Consider the following 19,513-nt stretch of genomic DNA (forward strand, 5'->3'; position numbering starts at 1 on the left):
ATCTCACTTCCCTTATCCTTAAGGGGCCCTACTTCACCTGTAGGAACACAACACTCATTGATTCTCTTCATACTTCGTCTAATGTCCAGTCATTTCTTCATCCACTTTTCTGCTTTCACTCATGACTGTAGTTTTAATGAAATTTACTTTGTTTTTGAACATTTTCCGACCTTTGCTGTCTCCATTTTTATAAATTATTCACAGCACTTCTTTAAATGTTCTTGTTACAGTATCTTTAATTATCTAATATGTTATACATCTCTCTATCCCCTTCTCAGTTATATCCTTAAACTTGTTTAGTGCCCCTCCCCCATCAGCTTAAAAAAAATAACTTTTTCCATTCTTCAATCCTCACTCCTTTTCTTCTGAAGCCAGTGACTCAAGCTGAGATATATTTACAAGCTCACAAGATAAATACGGATGAGGAAGGCCATTTGGCCCATCTTAGTTCATCCATGCAGAAAGATCCGCTGTCCTCCCATCATAGCATCCATTTGGTTCTTAATTCCAGAGTTTTCACCCATGTTACTTTATCCCAACAACAACTTGCATTTATATAGTGCCATTAACGTAGTAAGGTGTCCCAAGGTGCTTCATACGAGCGTTATCAAACAAAATTTGAGACCGAGCCACATCAGGAGATATTAGGAGAGATGGGTCACAGAGGTAGGTTTTAAGGAATGTCTTAAAGGAGGAGAGAGAGGTAGAGAGGTTTAGGGAGGGATTTCCAGAGCTTAGAGCCTAGGCAGCTGAAGGCACGGCTGCCAATGGCGGATGAAAATCGGGGATGTGCAAAAGGCCAGAATTGGAGAAGCGCAGAGATCTCGGAAGGTTGTAGGGCTGGAGGAGGTTACAGAGATAGGGAGTCCGCTCTGTGTGAAGAAGAATGTCCTGATATCAGTCCGAAATTTGTCTTTTACTTTGTCCCACTTAAAATTTTGTCCCACTTTCACGGTTCAGTTAGAAGAAATTTTCTGGATCAACGTTTTCCAGGCCCTTTCCACCTTATACAAAGGTCACCTCTCAGTCACCTCCTTTCAAGGCCCAAAAGCCCAAGATGCTCCAGTCTTTCTTCATAACTCAATCCTCTGATGCAGGGGCCTACCTCATTGCTCTTCTCTGAACTGGCCCAAGCTTGAATGTCTCCCTTGTGTCTCGGTTGACCAGAGCTGGACATAGCACTCAAGATGTAGTATGACCAGAACATTATACAGTTTGAACATGACATGCTGTGATTTGTACTCTACTGTTTTGGCTATACAGTTCAGAATTTTATTTGTTTTGTTGATTGTTGCATAGTGTTGGACATGTTGAGCACAGAGTCTGCTAAAACTCCTAGATCTCTTTCAACTTCATCATTAGCTAGTTCAAAATCATTTGTGAAGTACTTATTCTGCTGGCTGCAGTGCCCCACTAGTACTACACCATGATTCAGTGCCTGAAATATACACTCAAAATGTTAGTACCTTGTTATTGCTTCCCCACTAACTGGAGTGGCAGGAAGTGATAATATTTCAGTATATCATTAGATAGCCACTTTGAGCTTGATATTTTAGGAGGCAGGAATTACAAGATACAGAGTAAGTGTACCATCCCTCACAGTTACAGTTTGGTGCCAAAGATTCAAGTACACATATGTGTAGGGCAGATCTGACAGACCAGATAGTGTACAGTAGTGTAATGGTTACTGGACTAGTAATCTAGTGACCTGGACTAATAATCAAGGTTCAAATCCCACCATGGTAATTTGAGAATTTCCATTCAGCTTTAAAAAAATCTGGAAATAAAAAGCTGGGATTAGTAAAAGTGACCATAAAGCTGTCAGATTGTTGTAAAAACCCAGCTGGCTCATTAATGTCCTTTAGAGAAGGAAACTTGCTGTCTTTACCTGGTCTGACCTCTATGTGACTCCAGCATGCCACGCAGTTGTAACAAACCACTACGAACACAGTTCAAGAAGGTGGCCAACCTCTACCTTCTGAGGATAACTTGGGATGGGTGCTAAATGCTGGCCTTGCCCATATCCCAAGAATGAATATTAAACAAAAACCTGCTACTGCTATTTGAATACCCAGCCCAGCAAATTTATTTTCAAGTATGAAATGTTTGCATGTGTTCATGTGTGTCTAGAAACATTCACAAACTTGGGTGTAGAGATGTAATTTTGGTCTTCACTTCTGATCCATGCTATCTTCAGCTGGAAGAAGAGAATACAACTCATCCTGCAAATAGCTCCCTGGAAGGCCTGAGTGAACCTCCTTAGTTTCAGCTGTATAAAACACTGGTTAGGCCACAGCTGGAGTACTGTGTGCAGTTCTGGTCGCCACACTACAGGAAGGATGTGATCGCTTTGGAGAGGGTGCAGAGGAGATTCACCAGGATGTTACCAGGGCTGGAGCGCTTCAGCTATGAAGAGAGACTGGGAAGATTGGGTTTGTTTTCCTTGGAGCAGAGGAGGCTGAGGGGGGACATGATTGAGGTGTACAAAATTATGAGGGGCACAGATAGGATGGATACTAAGGAGCTTTTTCCCTTCGTTGAGGGTTCTATAACAAGGGGACATAGATTCAAGGTAAAAGGCGGGAGGTTTAGAGGGGATTTGAGAAAGAACTTTTTCACCCAGAGGGTGGTTGGAGTCTGGAACTCACTGCCTGAAAGGGTTGTGGAGGCAGGAACCCTCACAACATTCAAGAAGCATTTGGATGAGCACTTGAAATGCCATAGCATACAAGGCTACGGACCAAATGCTGGAATATGGGATTAGAGTAGACAGGGCTGATGGCCGGCGCGGACACGATGGGCCGAAGGGCCTCTATCCGTGCTGTATGACTCTATGACTCTATGACTCTAAGTGGTGCTTTTGAGTGATGCTGCTAGAGCTTCTTAAACAGTGTTCTTCATCTCCCTGGAAGCTCAGACAAGACCTGCAACTCCACTCCCAGGGGAAATCCCAAGTCCACATGTTAACCAAATAAAACCAGATTTGAACTTAGATTTTGTAGCTGTGACTCCAAAACAATCAAGCTGTTACTGGTGGACTGCCAAAAAAAAATCTATAAGAATCTAATTCTTTAATCAGCATTCATACTCACAGGAGATAATACAAATTAGGAAGCGATGTTTTTCACGTTCTTTCTTTCCTATCCCCTCTATGGGGTCGCAATTACTGAATGTGTCACTACTATGCCTCCTCTTCTGGAAAACAAGGCTGAATTAGATTGCGAGAGTTCCGCCATTTTTCTTATGAGGGAGGGAGATATTTTTCCCCCAGACTAAAGAGGTTACATTTTTGCGATAATCTCAAAACACAGCTTGCCAAAGTCTATTAATTTTTCACCACGAATCAACCCGTGGTGCCAGTCACTATCGCCTTGTGTTGAACGGATACACCAATATATTCTATTTGCTTAATTTCAAAGTACACAAAGCCCTCGTAAAAAGCTTGTTTTTTTTTAATGAAGAGGAACACCCAAAAAATTAATTTGTAATCTTTGGTGGCCTAATACTGTGTGTTCATCACTTGCAAGTTAATGACAGTATGTAAACATGAAGGAATGCCAGTAAACACACAGAGCTTCATTGATCCTTATCGGAGGACAGCAAAACTGAGAAAGAGCACATCCTCAGTGTCCCAGCAGGCTTTGCAGGGCGTTAATCCAAAAAAAACATTTAATTCAGTCCCAGGTTTTATTCCTAAACAGCAACCTCAAGCAGTTATTAAGGCCCTATTGCCACTATAAAATATACTTTTCAGCTTTTAGCAATATTCTACATGCTTGATTATCTATAAAAAGAGCACATAACAGTCGTAAATGATCTTTATCGCTCGTGTATAAAATTGTGAAGTCCACCTTTTTGTGGTTGTAAACAGGTTTGGCAATCAGCTTCTTTGGAGAGACCGGAACAGTTAATTAATTCATAAGTATTGCACTCTGGAAATTTTATTTCATTATTTAAAAATGAACATAAATAATCGATCGTCGCAAAGGCAAGGTAGACATAAAAACCTGCCTTCTTGGCATAAGTCAGGGCAGGACAACACCAAGTGTAGTCTGTCTTTAAAATTAAAAGTTTTGCACAAGTCAAAGGTTAAACATGTGCGTCACATTCAGGGTGTCAAACCCGTAGTAACACAAATCATCCGTCGCACAGCATGATTGGCTGAACTGATGGCGTATGTAGAGTTATTCTGATTGGCTTAAAAATACACTATCTGTTCAGTCAATCATGCTGATTTGCCCTGGTCAGGTCGGAAAAGCTACCAACTCCTATCAGGGATCAGTAACATACACAGAATCATTAATAACTCAATATTTTGTCCAGTGATACCAATCTGGAACTAGAAACTATCATAAAAACAGTCAAATTACTAAGAATTTTTTTCCAAATGTTTTGAGCAGCCATCTTATTTGCACACAAAAATTAATATATACAGCTAAAATAACAGGAACATGGGAGTCGCTGGATGAAAAAAGACCAAAGAACAAAGTCCATCTAGTTAGCCTTCCACCATCTCCGATGATACAACAATAATGGAGTTGTTGACCAATCATAGCAATCAATCCCTATCAATTAGTCTACAACAGACCCAGACATGACATGTGGAAAACCCCAGCGGTGCAAAGCTTTGGGAACCATAGGTCCAAAGTCATTTGTTGCTCCCAAGCACGCTACACTTACCACATATCAGGTCTCAAATTACTTAGGTACAAAACTATTCTAAAAGGCTAATGGAATGTTAGCGTTTATAACTAGAGGGCTAGAATATAAAGGGGTGGAAGTTTTGCTGCAGCTATACAAAGCCCGGGTTAGACCACATGTGGAGTAAGGTGTACAGTTCTGCGCATCGCACCTCAGAAAGGATATATTGGCCTTAGAAGGGGTGCAGCGCAGGTTCACCAGAATGTTACCAGGGCACCACGGGTTAAATTATGAGGAAAGATTACATAAACTAGGCGTGTATTCCCTGGATTGTAGAAGGTTAAGGGGTGATTTGATTGAGGTTTTTAGGATTTTGAAAGGAATTGATAGGGTAGACAGAGAGAAACTTTTTCTGCTGGTGGGGGAGTCTAGGACAAAGGGACATAACCATAAAATCAGAGGCGGGCCATTCAGGAGAGAAGTTAGGAAACATTTCATGCAAAGGGTGGTAGAAGTGTGGAACTCTCTCCCACAAAAAGCACTAGATGCTAGCTCAATTAATCATTTTAAATCTGAGATCAATAGATTTTTGCTTGCCAAGGGTATTAAGGAATATGGAGCCATGGCGGGTGGATGGAGTTGGGATACAGATAAGCCATGATCTCATTGAATGGCAGAACAGGCTCGAGGGGCTGAATGGCCTATTCCTGTTCCTACGTTCCCATGTTTCTACTAATATACTGTATCTCAAAATATTATCTTCTGAAAGATATCTATCTACATTGCATTTGAATGAATCAAAGCTATTTGCTTCCATCACCTCCCTAGGGAACCTGTTCCACAGATTGACTACTCGCTCACCGGAATAATGTTTCTGCATATTAGTTCTGAATTTACTCCCCCACTCCAGCCAGAAGGTGAATGAGTATTGACATCAGGTGAGCACAGGAATGGGCACGGCCATATTGCCTTCCCCACCCCCTCCCTCCCTCGCCTTACAATCAACATTCACCCTCCAGGCTCACTCATAAAGGATGACTACTTGGACAAGTTTCTGGAGTTCTGGTGCCCAGGAAAACAAACCTTGTGTGAGTCACAGGCTTCATGGGAGATGGGGAAAATGGAGAGAAGACTAAACAAAAAGAAAATGTTTGCTATAAACTCCTTGTATAGATGAAACAAGTGAACGTGAGTTTGATGTGGAAGGTTTTGCTGCATGATATCGCAGAGTGCGCCAATGGGCTCAACTCGTGTTAAATTTTCAGCTACGTCTTGGCTAAAATTGCCCAAGAGCTTCAAAAATGAATCAAAAGGCTGTCAGCTGTGGCTCAGTGGGTAGCACTCCCACCTCTGAGTTGGAAGGTTGTGGGTTCATAGTCCCACTCCAGAGACTAGAGCACAAAATCTAGGCTGGCACTTCAGCGCAGTACTGAGGGAGCACTACACTGCTGGAGGTGCCCTCTTTCAGAGGAGATATTAAACTGAGGCCTGGTCTGCCCTCTCAGGTGGATGTAAAAGCTGCCATGGCACTATTCAAAGATGAGCAGGGGATTCCGGGCCAATATTTATCCCTTAACCAATATCAACAAAAACACTGATGCCTGTAATATCAAGAAGTTGACTTTCTAGATATCAAATTTGTACCCCGGTGTTAAGATTATTTGAGGAAGCTCTCCTTGTTGTCCTTGTCTTATGGTTTATCAACAAGGTGAAAATGCATGCCCCATAACTTATTTTCGAAGTGACAGGGATGAAATCACATAACATGCCTTGACTAGAGTGTTAACATTTGACACATAAGAAATGTAATTGAATGAGAAAAAAAACACTGGAAAAGTTGAAAATGCCTGAAAGACACAAGAGTCCATCGAGCTGAAATCATCCCCCAATGTCAGCATTAGGCGAGCTTCTACTGCATTATACCCAGGAGATCCTTGCATTGCTGGTACCAGCACCACCATGAAGAGGAGGCAATCAGATATCAGAACTGCATCAAAAGCAAAATACTGCAGATGCTGGAAATCTGAAATAAAAACAGAAACAGCTGGAGAAGCTCAGCAAGTCAGGCAGCATCTGTGGAGAAAGAAACAGAGTTAACGTTTCAGGTCGAAGATCCTTCGTCAGAACTGGCAGATGTTAAGAGAGTTAAAGTTTTTAAGCAAGTACAGAGCCAAGGAAAGGGGGAAGAGGAGGAAAGAACAAAAGGGAAGGTCTGTGACAGTTATTGAAATCAATGTTGAGTCCGGAAGGTTGCAAAGTGCCTAATCGAAAGATGAGGTTCTGTTCCTCGAGCTTACATTGAGTTTCATTGGAACAGTGTAAGAGGCCGAGGACAGAGAGGTCAGAGTGGGAGTGGGACGGAGAATTAAAATGGCAAGTGACCGGCAGGTCAGGGTCACGCTTGTGGACTGAGTGGAGGTGTTCAGCAAAGCGATCACCCAATCTGCATTGGGTCTCCCCAATGTAGAGATGATCGCATTGTGAGCAGCGAATACCGTATACTAACTTGAAAGAAGTACAAGTAAATCGCAGTTTCACCTGGAAGGAGTGTTTGGGGTCCTGGACAGTGGGAAGGGAGGAGGTGAAGGGGCAGGTGTTGCATTTCCTGCGCTCGCATGGGAAGGTGCTTTGGGGAAGAGAGCAGGTGTTGGGGGTGATGGAAGAGTGGACTAGGGTGTCGCGGAGGGAGAGGTCCCTTCGAAATGCTGGAAGGGGAGAGGAGAGGATGTGTTTGGTGGTGGGATCGCGTGGAGGTGGCGGAAATGGCGGAGGACGATACGTTGAATGTGGAGGCTGGTGGGGAGGAAGGTGAGGACAAGGGGGACCCTATCATGGTCCTGGGAGGGAAGGGAGGGGGTGAGGGCAGAAGTGTGGGAATAGAACGGATACGGTTGAGGGTCCTGTCAACTACAGTGGAGGGGAATCCTTAGTTGAGGAAAATGGAAGACATATTGGAAGCACTGGTGTGGAAGGTGGCATCGTCCGAACAGATGCGACGGAGATGGAGAAACTAGGAGAAGGGAATAGAGTCCTTACAGGAAGTGGGTCGGGAGGAAGTGTAATTAAGATAGCTGTGGGAGTCAGTGGGCTTATAATAGATATTGGTTGACAGCCTATCCCCAGAAATGGAGATAGAGAAGTCGAGGAAGGAAAGGGAAGAGTCGGAGATGGACCATGTGAAGGCGAGGGAAGGGTGGAAATTGGAAGCAAAGTTGATGAAATTTTCAAGTTTGGGGTGAAGGCAGGAAGTGGCACCGATACAGTCATCAATGTACCGGAAAAAGAGGTGAGGGAGGGGACCTGAGTAGGACTGGAACAAGGAATGTTCCACGTATCCCACAAAAGGCAGGCATAGCTGGGACCCAAATGGGTTCCCATAGCGACACCTTTTATTTGGAGGAAGTGAGTGGAGTCAAAGGAGAAGTTATTCAATGTAAGAACAAGTTCAGCCAGGCGGAGGAGGGTGGTGGTGGATGGGAACTGGTTGGGCCTCCGTTCAAGGAAGAAGCGGAGGGACCGCAGGCCGTCCTGGTGGGGGATGGAGGTGTAGGGGGACTGAACGTCCGTGGTGAAAAGGAGACGGTTAGGGCCGGGGAACTAGAAACTGTTAAAGTGGCGGAGGGCGCCGGAAGAGTCATGGAGGCAGGTTGGAAGAGACTGGACAAGGGGAGAAAAAAGAGTCAAGATAGGAGGAAATAAGTTCCGTGGGGCAAGAACTGGCTGAAATGATGGGTCTACCAGGGATCTTGGGAAGGAGGTAGAAGCGGGGTGTGCGGGGTTGGGGGACTATGAGGTTGGAGGCCGTGGGGGGATGATCTTCAGTGGGGATGAGTTCAGTGACTGTGGGTTGATGTTCGGCGGTGGGGTCATGGTCCAGGGGGAGGTAGGAGGAGGTGTCGGAGGGTTGGTGTTCTGCTTCTGCAAGGTAGACGTCTGTTCACCACACAACAGTGCCGCCCTCGTCAGCAGGTTTAATTACAATGTCAGGGTTGGACCTGAGAGAACGGAGTGCTGCGAGTTCAGAGGGAGGGAGGTTAGAGTGAGTGAGGGGAGCAGAGAAATTGAGACGGCCGACGTCACGCCGGCAGTTTGCAATGAAAAGATCAAGTGAGGGTAAGAGGCCAGAGGGAGGGGTCCAGGTGGAACGATAATTCTGAAGACAGGAGATAGGGTCTGCAGTGCAGAGGGAAGACTCCTGGCCAAAGAAGTGGGCGCGGAGGCGAAGGCAACGGGAGAAGAGCTCAGCATCGTGTCGAGCTTGAAATTCATTGAGGTGGAGGCGTAAGGGGATAAAGCTGAGGCCTTTGCTGAGGACTGATCATTCGGGGTCAGAGAGGGAAAGGTCAGAGGGGATAGTGAAAACACGACAAAGGGTGAGACTTGAGGGAGCAATGGGGTCAGAGGAAAGTGAAGGGGAAGAAGGATCAGGAGGGGTGTTGGTATCTAAGAGTTGTTGAAGCTTGAGGTCCTTGACACCTGAAAGGAAGAAAAAAGTTTTTAATTAAAGTGCCAGATGAGGCGAAGGATGAAATGGAACTTCGGACCAGGACAGCTCTGAAATAGAGTGAGTCAGCGCTGCTGGAGAGAGAGGTCGAGACCGTGCATGTGGCAGCGCATGGCGGTGAGCGTGGATCTCAGGAAGAGGCGAGGGCAGTGGTTCAAGGAACGCTGAATATCACGGAGATATCTGTAATCACGGGTGGATCCGAAACATGAAGGGTGGGATTTAAGTTGGAATCCACGTGGAATAAGTCGGAGCCGGAGACAGTTGCTGAGGAAAGAGGCGTGGCTGTGAAAGGGAGTTTTAAAATAAACCTGATCAAACATGAGAAGTAAAACAGAAAGCAATGAAGGTGAACAAGGTAAAAGAGACAAACGGAAATCCCGTCGGAGAGAAGAGCAGAACTTCTTCAAGGTGGGGCATTCCTGGAAGAGAAGAGGCCGTGAATTAAACACTAAATCAAAAGCAAAATACTGCGGATGCTGGAAATCTGAAATAAGAACAGAAAATGCAAGTGAGGCAGCATCTGTGGAGAGAGAAACAGAGTTAATGTTTCAGGTCGATGACCTTTCGTCAGAACTGAAAGATGTTAAAAGAGTTAAAGTTTTTGAGCAGGTACAGAGTCAGGGAAAGGGGGGGAGGGAAGAGGGAGGGGAGGAAAGAACAAAAGGGAAGGTCTGTGATAGGGTAGAGGGCAAGAGAGATTACATGACAAAAGGGATGATGATGCAAGACAAGGAAGGTGGTAATGGGACAGGTTAAGAAACAAAAGATTGATCAGGAGTAGCTGTAAAAGGCAGCAACAGAACCATTACCAGCACTAGCTGACAAAAAATGGGAGCAGTGGTTATGATCTGAAGTTATTGAAATCAATGTTGAGTTCGGAAGGTTGTAAAGTGCCTATCACAGACCTTCTTTGTTCTTTCCTCCCCTCCCCCCCCCTTTCCCTGGCTCTGTACTTGATTAAGAACTTTAACTCTTTTAACATCTTCCAGTTTTGACGAAAGATCTTCGTCCTGTATAACATTAACTCTGTTTCTTTGTCCACAGATGCTGCCTGACTTGCTGAGATATCAGTACTGACCTGCTACCTTTTGGACTGGCCTACCGTGTTAATGAGCCCTGCAGTACTTTCCTACCACTTGAGAAAACGAGCTAAAGTAAAATGGTTGTCAGTACTGTAGTTCTTTTCCTTTAAACACTATGGAGCAAATTCACTGTTCTCCCATGCTCCAAAGCAGGCACACTCATAGGGAATGGAGGTCGGAAACAGGGCTACAACACTAGTCACGTTTTTCCGACCTTCGAGAGCGGTTCCTTGGTGGAAGTACAGGATTGATAACTTTTCCCTTATAATGGGCTCTGACTCCAGCCTGTGCGCCCAGTACGCCATGTTGTTCCCAGCTGCAAATTCTCATATGGAATGGTGAATTACTTTGATCTTCCTTCATCAAAATTCACCGATATAGAGATTTTGATGTTTGTGGAAGAATTTGCTGCTTTCTAGCAGTCTGGGTGTGGAACAATACGCCTTTTGTGACTGGACAACTCATGTGAACAGTATCATCCTCCCCCCCACCCCTTGGCTTGAATATTCAGTTGCGGTATTAGGACAATATGTTTAAGCATGAACAAATAATCCACCCACAGCCCCAGTGGCTTAAAAAACATTGGCAGATTCTTCCACAACTTTGGCTACCACTGACAAAAAACAAAGAGAGAGTGAGAGACAAGAAAAACCATAATAGTTCATGAAACCTTAATGATGCATGATGGGCCATCACTAACTTCACAAACATTTAGGCCTTTCTTTGTGCTTGGAGCAGGCCAGTTTTAGAAGGAGATGCAGAAAGAGTTAGATGAAATAGGGTGGGAGGTGGCTCGTGTGTAGCAAAAACACTGGCATAGACTAGTTGGGCCGAATGGCCTGTTTCTGTGCAATCATTTCTATGTAAATCTGTATTTGAGGTCTAATGACTTTAATGGAGTATTTGAATAATTCCTCCAGCTCACACTGCAACTATGGCATTTAAAAAAAATGAAACAGTATGTGTCCAAAAGTACAATACAATAGGGAATTTAGATCATAAATAACATTGACATGTGAATTGTTTTCAAGAGTTGTGGCTCTTTCCAGTATTCCCTGCCTTCTGAAGTTCTGGCTTGGTACTTCAACTTGCAGTCTTCTTTGCGTGCAGAAAAGGATACAGCACAGTGTAAGGGGAGCCATCGGGGGTGGGTTCGTGCAAGGTTAATGTCAACTGTGGCAGGCCTGACAGTAATAGAGACACGAGCAAGGCCAGCAGAAGATGTAGCCATAACTAGGCAACATGTATTTACATTACTATTTAAAGGAGCGTTTTCACTCTGCACAATGTCTTCTGTCACTATTCATGCTCTCCGTTAGGATAAAGCAGCAACAGAAAGTACTCCCAACGAGGAATTGGGCAGAAGATTTTTACTAAATGGGCAATGACTCAATGCCAACAAATGTCAATTTTGAAATGATAAAGTCTGTGCTTAACTCGTCCAGCACTGGACTTCTATCCGGGCCACCTTTCACTTCATGTAACCCCCTCATTTTGAGGTATTTCCTCTGCTCTCCCTCCCCATGCTCCCACTCTACATGTCATTTCCTGGTTTTGAGGGTGGCAGATGATCTGCTTTGGGGTCACTGCCAACGCTGCCCTGCTATTTTCCCATTCCTCTCCTCTGTGGGCGGGACTCTGGGAGCACTTCCCATCATGTTGTTAATGGCACCACACCCAAGACACAACCCATCTGTGTATACTTATTGTCATTTACTGTCTTTACATAAAGAAAGAGCTTGCATTGATATAGCGCCTTTCACAACCTCAGGACGTCCCAATGCGCTTTACAGCCAATGAAGCACTTTTGAAGTGTAGTCACTGTTGTAATGTAGGAAACGTGGCAGTCAATTTGTGCACAGCAAGGTCCCACAAACAGCAATGACCAGATAATCTGATTTAGCAATGTTGATTGAGGAATAAATATTGGCAGAACACAGAATATATGTTCAGCATTCAAGAACAGATTCCTTTTGTTACCTTATCCCTGCTGTATATAAATACTATTGAAATACTCCATGTCAGCACATCCTGGGGGAATGAATTCATCATGAAACAAAAACTTACAGCAACATCTATAGCCAAATGCAAACACAATACACGTGTAAATTGCTACACACATGGGAGAGGCCTGCTCAGTCAGACCATTGACAATAAGACTATCAAGACACAGTGAAAATACATGAACTTTACAGAAAGTCTTGTGTGCATGTAAAGGCATGATATGTGCTCGGTAAAATTTAACGCAGTTCAATTTATCACTACGTTGCTTCTCTCAGACAGCAGCCTTCAATATGTACAGATCTAACGTTTGTTTAGCACCAAGGGAATAAAATGTAGAGAGTCAGAAAAAGAGAATGGGACAAAGAATCAAGGAGGGGGACACAAAGAGGAAGATTCAGAGATTCTGCTCAGTTGTGCGAACAGTACTGAACAGGAAATAATAATTTCATGCCACACACCACAACCTCGTTAAATCTAATATTATCAACATCTATTGATAGTGTGCTGATCAGATTTTATTCCTTTTGACATACGCTTTTATTTGCTTTATATTCTCTTTGTCGTTGTGCCTCAGTACTTCTTAAAAAAAATCTTTCCTTCATACCGTCTATAGCGGAGCAAATCATGCAGGGGCTACCCAGCTCCTCACAGCTCTGTCCTATTCCCTTGATTGTACATTGCTGCTAGATTTGCAAAAATTTAAATTGTGGAAGAAACAAAATTGTCCTCTTGTACGTCAGTCTGCTTCCTGTTTTTAACACCGTGCTGGGAATCTGCTATGTGTTTCAATCATCTCTTTAAAAGAACAATGAAAGAAAGACTTGCATTTATCTAGCGCCTTTCACGGCCTTTAGTCCCAAAGCGCTCTACAGTCAATAAATTGCTTCTGAAATGTAGTCATGCGGCAGCCAATTTGCGCACAGCAAGGTCCCACAAACAGCAATGTGATACATGACCAGATAATTTGTTTTTTTAAGTTTTGGTTGAGGGATAAATATTGGCCACCAGGCTTGGGCTCAGAAGTGGCAAGTAACATTCGCACCAGATAAGTGCCAGGCAATGACCATCTCCAACAAGAGAGAGTCTAACCACCTCCCCTTGACATTCAACGGCATTACCATCGCCGAATCCCCCACCATCAACATCCTGGGGGGTCACCATTGACCAGAAACTTAACTGGACCAGCCATATAAATACTGTGGCTACAAGAGCAGGTCAGAGGCTGGGTATTCTGTGGCGAGTGACTCACCTCCTGACTCCCCAAAGCCTTTCCACCATCTACAAGGCACAAGTCAGGAGTGTGATGGAATACTCTCCACTTGCTTGGATGAGTGCAGCTTCAACAACACTCAAGAAGCTCGACACCATCCAAGATAAAGCAGCCCGCTTGATTGGCACCCCATCCACCACCCTAAACATTCACTCCCTTCACCACCGGCGCACTGTGGCTGCAGCGTGTACCATCCACAGGATGCACTGCAGCAACTTGCCAAGGCTTCTTCGACAGCACCTCCCAAACCCGCGACCTCTACCACCTAGAAGGACAAGAGCAGCAGGCACATGGGAACAACACCACCTGCACGTTCCCCTCCAAGTCACACACCATCCCGACTTGGAAATATATCGCCGTTCCTTCATCGTCACTGGGTCAAAATCCTGGAACTCCCTTCCTAAAGGCACAGTGGGAGAACCGTCACCACACGGACTGCAGCGGTTCAAGAAGGCGGCTCACCACCACCTTCTCAAGGGCAATTAGGGATGGGCAATAAATGCCGGCCTCGCCAGCGACGCCCACATCCCATGAACGAATAAAAAATAAGAACTCCCCCGCTCTTATTCAAAATAGTGCCAGGGGATCTTTTACATCCACCTGAGAGGACAGATGAGGCCTCGGTTTAACATCTCATCTGAAAGACGGCACTGTCCGCCAGTATAACACTCCGTCAATACTGAACTGGAGCGTTAATGTAGATTTTCTGCTCAAGTCTCTGGAGTGGGACTTAAATTCACAACCTCTGATGCAGAGGCAAGAGTGCTATCACTGAGCTATGACTGACAAAGAGGTTGACTACAAAACTGAACAGTAACTGGAAAGAATTCAGCCTGCTCTGGAGTTTGCAATGTGCACAGGCAATATTAAAATGACCTCTTCTCTAGTAAGTACCCTGCTGTACTTAAGGCCCAACCTTTTCATTTTAATCATGGAGGAGCAACATTAAGAGGAAGGTGAGAACGTACAGGACTGGCAGAGACCAGTGTGGCTCACGTCATGAGTTTCAAAGTTTGAGAAATACCGTACACTACTCTACCCCTCGTATCCCTTACTCAATTTCTCTGCCAAATATTCATCCAGTTCCCCCTTGATTTTTCTGGTGCTATCCACCTCCAACCTGGAGCCAAACTTAGATTATACAATTGTTTTGTTATCCCAATCCCGATATATGGAGCAGATATGTGGCCTCCTAAAGGTTGTGACCAATCAAGACGGGGTGCTTTTCGCTGGTGGTGTCTCCGATAAATATCGGGAGTTCGCTGATTTGACTAAGTCAGGAATGCGGAGATCAGAAGGTGCACAGCACATCCCGCCGTCTCCGAAACCAGCAGTCACTGACAACTGCAACTATCTGGGCATATCACCTGTTCGGATGAGAACTCTGACGTAAAGAGAGCCCTCTGCAGGCATCTCAATCAAGGCTCCCTCCAGGTTGGTGTAGACCTCGAGGCCGACCCAGAACCACTTGCACCCTGGCAGTCGTGCAGGATTTGACAAAGCTCGACTTAGGATTCCACACTGCAAGGCACCATACACAAAACAGAGAAGGCTGGAAACGTCGCACACTTACTGTCACGTTCCTGTTGATGGAGCAGTCAACAGTGGTAGTAGTATCCACCTCCACTGCCTTCCCAGGCAGTCTGTTTATATATTCAGCACTCTGTGTAAAACAGTTAAATATAAACTGTCTGTTCACCCTCCCTCTCTGAGCTCGAGTCTGTGCCTCTTTGTTGTAGAGCTTGTGAATTCCAAATATCCGAATAAGCTCTCCATTGAACCTTGGTTTCTCCTCTGTATACATTGCCAGTTTCTGTAGCCTCTCTTCACAGCTCAGATGCCTAATTTAAGGTCTCGGCCGAATTGCCTTTTGCAATACTCTGTCCAGTACACTGTGAGACTGAGTCAGCACTTAGTACAAGTTCATTATTACTTCCTGGTACTCATGCTCCATTCCTGACAATGATCCTGTTGGCTTCCTTTACTGCTGTCACTCATTGTGTTGATGCTTTCAGCAAGCTATCCACGAGTTAATCCAGATATCTCTCCTCTATTGAGTCTTGTAGTTTATATTCCCACAACTTATTCTTCTTCCAAATTTATTTGTGCAGAGAGTTGTTGGACCATGGAATGCTTTATCCCAGGGAGCAATTGAGGCAGAGCCGTACGGGTATGATAGTGTAATGGTTATGCTACTGGGCTAATAGTACAGAGGCCTGGATTAGTAATCCAGAGAACATGAGCCCAGAGTTTAAATCCCACCGTGCCATTTTGAGAATTTGAATTCAGTTTATAAAAGGCAATCTGGAAATAAAAAGCTGGTATCAGTAAAAAAAAAACAAGGTGACCATAAAGTTGCAAAAACCCAGCTGGTTCACTGATATCCTTTAGGGAAGGACACCTACAGTCCTTACCCAATCTGGCCTATATGTGACTCCAGTTCCACACCAACATAGTTGCCTTTTAGCTAGATAAATACATAAGGGAGAAAGGAATAGAAGGATCTGTTGATAGGGTGAGATGAAGGAGGGTGGGAGGAGGCTCGTGTGGAGCAAAAACACCGGCATGGACATGTTGGGCTGAATGGCCTATTTCTGTGCTGTAAAATTCTGTGTAATTCTATATAACTGCTCTCTGAAGTGGCCCAGCAAGACACTCAGTTATATCAAATCAGGGTTATTAAGGATGGGCAATAAACGTCGGCTTTGCCAGTGACACCCAAACCCCGAGAATGAATAAAGGAAAAAAATTGCATCTTTTGAGGGAAGAGTAGATAAACATTTGAAGCAGAGGAACATACAAGAGACATAGGTAACGAAATTGGGGCAAAAGCAGGGCACTGGGATTAGTTTTTGTTCGCTCTAGCAAAAAGCCAGCATGGACACAATGGGCCAAATGACTGGTGCTGAAAACTTCTAGTTGCTCTGCATCGTCACTTTGATTTATCCACATTAAACAAGACCTGTTTCCGAATCTATCCAAATCCTTCTGTATTTGGTCCACGTGTACCATTCCATTTGCAAATCCCCCCCACCCATTTGCTATCAGGAGCAAACACTTCTTCAGAATGACCGCTGTTTTAGCGACGACAGACGTCAGACTCACTAGTCTGTAGTTCCCAGGGTTATCCTTCACTCCCCTTTCAGGAACTGGTGTTACATTCACCCTTCTGCAATCCTGTTTCCAATGATTCCCACCAAGATGTGACCAATTTCGTTAGCTATGTCTTCAATTATTCCAATGAGCAGTCCATCCAGGAGAATGTCCGACCCCTCTTTTATTGCCTTTAGCCTGTCCATCAGTTCTTTTATTAGTAAAAAGAAAAAAGACTTGCATTTATATGGCGCCTTTCACAATCTCAGGACATCCCAAAGTACTTTATAGCCAATGAAGTACTTTTGAAGTGTAGTCACTGTTGTAATTAGGAAACGCAGCAGCCAACTTGCACACAGCAAGGTCCCACAAACAGAAATGTGATCACGACCAGATAATCTGTTTTTGGGTGTTGGTTGAGGGATATATATTGGCCAGGACACCAGGGAGAAATCCCCTGCTCTTCTTCGAAATAGTGCCATGGGATTTTTTACGTCCATCCGAGAGGGCAGATAGGGCCTTGATTTAACGTCACTTCCAACAGTGCAGCACACTCTCATAACTACATTATGTGCTCAAGTTTTTGGAGTGGGTCTTGAGCCCACAACCTTCTGACTCAGAGGCGTGTGCGCTACCACTGAGCCACATTTTCTCATTTAGGCCTGGCCATTCTATCTCTGTACGGGGAAGGCAATCCCTGGCTTCCTCCATGACCATGAACACAAAGAAGTTATTTAGGATATCTGCCAACCCTTGGGGGGAGAGAAAGACTTCGTACTCACCTTATGCTGAGCCGCAGAAATCTTCTGTGAATTATTAATTTGCATGGACAGCGCGAGGGTTGTGTTGAACAACAATCTGCTTTTGCCTCGTTACTTTGCAATTAAATTCAAATGCCTTTTCGAAACTGAATTCGACCACAGTAACTGTGGCAGTAGAAATTACACTTTCTTTAATTTAAGCACGAACTCCTGAAGTATATTTCTCTTTAACAATATACTAAAAAAAACCTTCAATTTCTTCAGCCCTTACTATATCCCTCCCCTGAACCCAGTATCCCTTCAAACACATCCCCTCTCCCTCATTTTACTTATTCATTCCTCTCACTGTCTCGCTGAATCTGTGTTCCCCCTGGATAATCTCAATATCAATCAAGTTTAAACCATCTCAAAACGCTGTCATTTTATTTATTATACAGAGGAGGGAGACTGTGACCCAACTTGATGTTAACTTGCTTAATTTGTCTGCGTGACACTAATTCTCGCAGACAATAGGAGGCTCATTTTTTTTTTGTGAATAGGATAATAATTTTTGGTTCTGGCACTTTCAAATTCAATTGGAATGCTTTGTTTTAAAAAAAGAAGGTGAGTACAATGTATTTCTTTTGGAGTGTAATAATTAGAAGTGTCATTGAGCCTTCCAGAAGGCCATGCTTTGTTAAGTACACACCGTAATGAAGCGTAAGATGAAACCCCAGTTTTAGTCAGTTTCAGGTCATTAGGGGGATCCGTTCGAGGTAACAATGTTCAAATGTAAGACAAAGAACCAGCTAAAAGGCTCCCTGGCTGCTCAGTGTGATCGTTCAGTGAAAGCTGCGAGAGCTGCCTCTCTCTGTGAATGTAAATGAAAGGAGCCACGTGGATCCGCAATAAAAGGCTCCTGTCTCAGAGAGTCATTGAAATGCCATCTGGTGATTTCTTTGACGTAAGCAGACGCAAATAAAACCTCAAGTGCTCTGTTGAGGGATGAAACTGCCTTTTGTGGTGATTCTGGGTCGGTGCATGCATGACTAAACCTGGACTGTTGTCAGCTGGGAGCAGGGGCAGAGAGAGGGAGAGAAAGAGAAAAAGTGAAGGTTATTGAGGTGGAGGCTGAATTCATCAAAAAGCAGCCACTGACCTCCTTGGCATTGGGAATAATCAAAAAATGCCTTCTCTTTATCCCAGCTCTTCCCAAATAAACGGAACATTTTAAGCTTCTGAATTGGGGCTTTTTTTCTCTGAAATAGAGGGTCGCTGCAATCGCCAAGGTGATCTGGTTGCTGCGACTACAGTCATTTCAATTAAAACAACCTTGTCATGCGATGACAAATACACACACACAAACACACACACACACACACACACACACACACCAATAAGCAAGAACCAGCCATGAACTTGGCTCGGAGGCCCATGCTTCTGTTCGTACCAAAGCCATTAAAAGAGGGCCGCCATCATCCACTGTGATGTCAATTTGCAGCTTCAAAGGCTTTTAGAATTAATGACAAAGCTTCTGCGATGGCCTAGTGAGTGAAGACACAGCCTGGTATAATACAGACAAGATGGGGGCAATTTTAACCTAACCCGCCCGTCGGGAAACTGACGGGATCGGGTGCAACGCTGGTTTTACCCCCCCCCCCCGATTTTACTCTCTGTTAAACTCAATGGGGAGTAAGGTTGGGCGGAGTGTAAAATCCGCGTTCCACCCGATCCCATGGGTTTCCCGCCCGGAGAGTTAGAATAAAATTACTCCCAAAGACTCCAAGTTAGTTCCTTTGCTGAGTTACGCATCTCAGCTGGGGCAGCATTTGGGACAACTGGCCTCCGTATCCCTGAGCCGGGAAGGATGGTGAAAAACAATAACCAATATCCAGCAGTTCTTACTGGAAAACGTGTGGGGGCATGCACACGCGTGTGATTGAGCGTGTGCACATGTGTATGTATATGTCGAATGACAACAGGATCAGGCTCGGCTGAGATGACAGATCCATGGTCAAATAGCTCGCTGCCACTCGCCGTCTGGGCTCACGCGTGAAGAATGTCTGACCTAAGTGAGATACCGGAGGGGTGCTGAGCAGCATGGAGAGTTAAAAAAAACTCCAGTGGGGTCAGTCTTTTCCGGAAAGGAAAAAGCAAAGGAGAGAAATTCAGCAAA

The 19,513-nt window shown here is 44.5% G+C and overlaps 1 protein-coding gene across 2 annotated transcripts in view; it reads right to left on the minus strand.

Moving 5' to 3' along the window:
- The window catches only part of pde3a (phosphodiesterase 3A, cGMP-inhibited), a 413,169-nt gene that overhangs the window by 109,868 nt on the left and 283,788 nt on the right, over nt 1–19,513 (minus strand). Inside the window, exon 1 of one of the 2 annotated variants that reach the window (XM_068004735.1) lies at nt 15,078–15,349. The exons of the other annotated variant lie outside the window; for it this stretch is intronic. Within the exon in view, the coding sequence (XP_067860836.1) occupies nt 15,078–15,308 (231 nt within the window). The 5' untranslated portion in view covers nt 15,309–15,349. Of the gene's footprint in view, nt 1–15,077; nt 15,350–19,513 lie in introns of those variants that run through there. 2 annotated transcript variants of the gene reach the window in all.

This window comes from Heptranchias perlo, chromosome 24 (assembly GCF_035084215.1).
Source record: "Heptranchias perlo isolate sHepPer1 chromosome 24, sHepPer1.hap1, whole genome shotgun sequence".
Classification (NCBI taxonomy): domain Eukaryota; kingdom Metazoa; phylum Chordata; class Chondrichthyes; order Hexanchiformes; family Hexanchidae; genus Heptranchias; species Heptranchias perlo.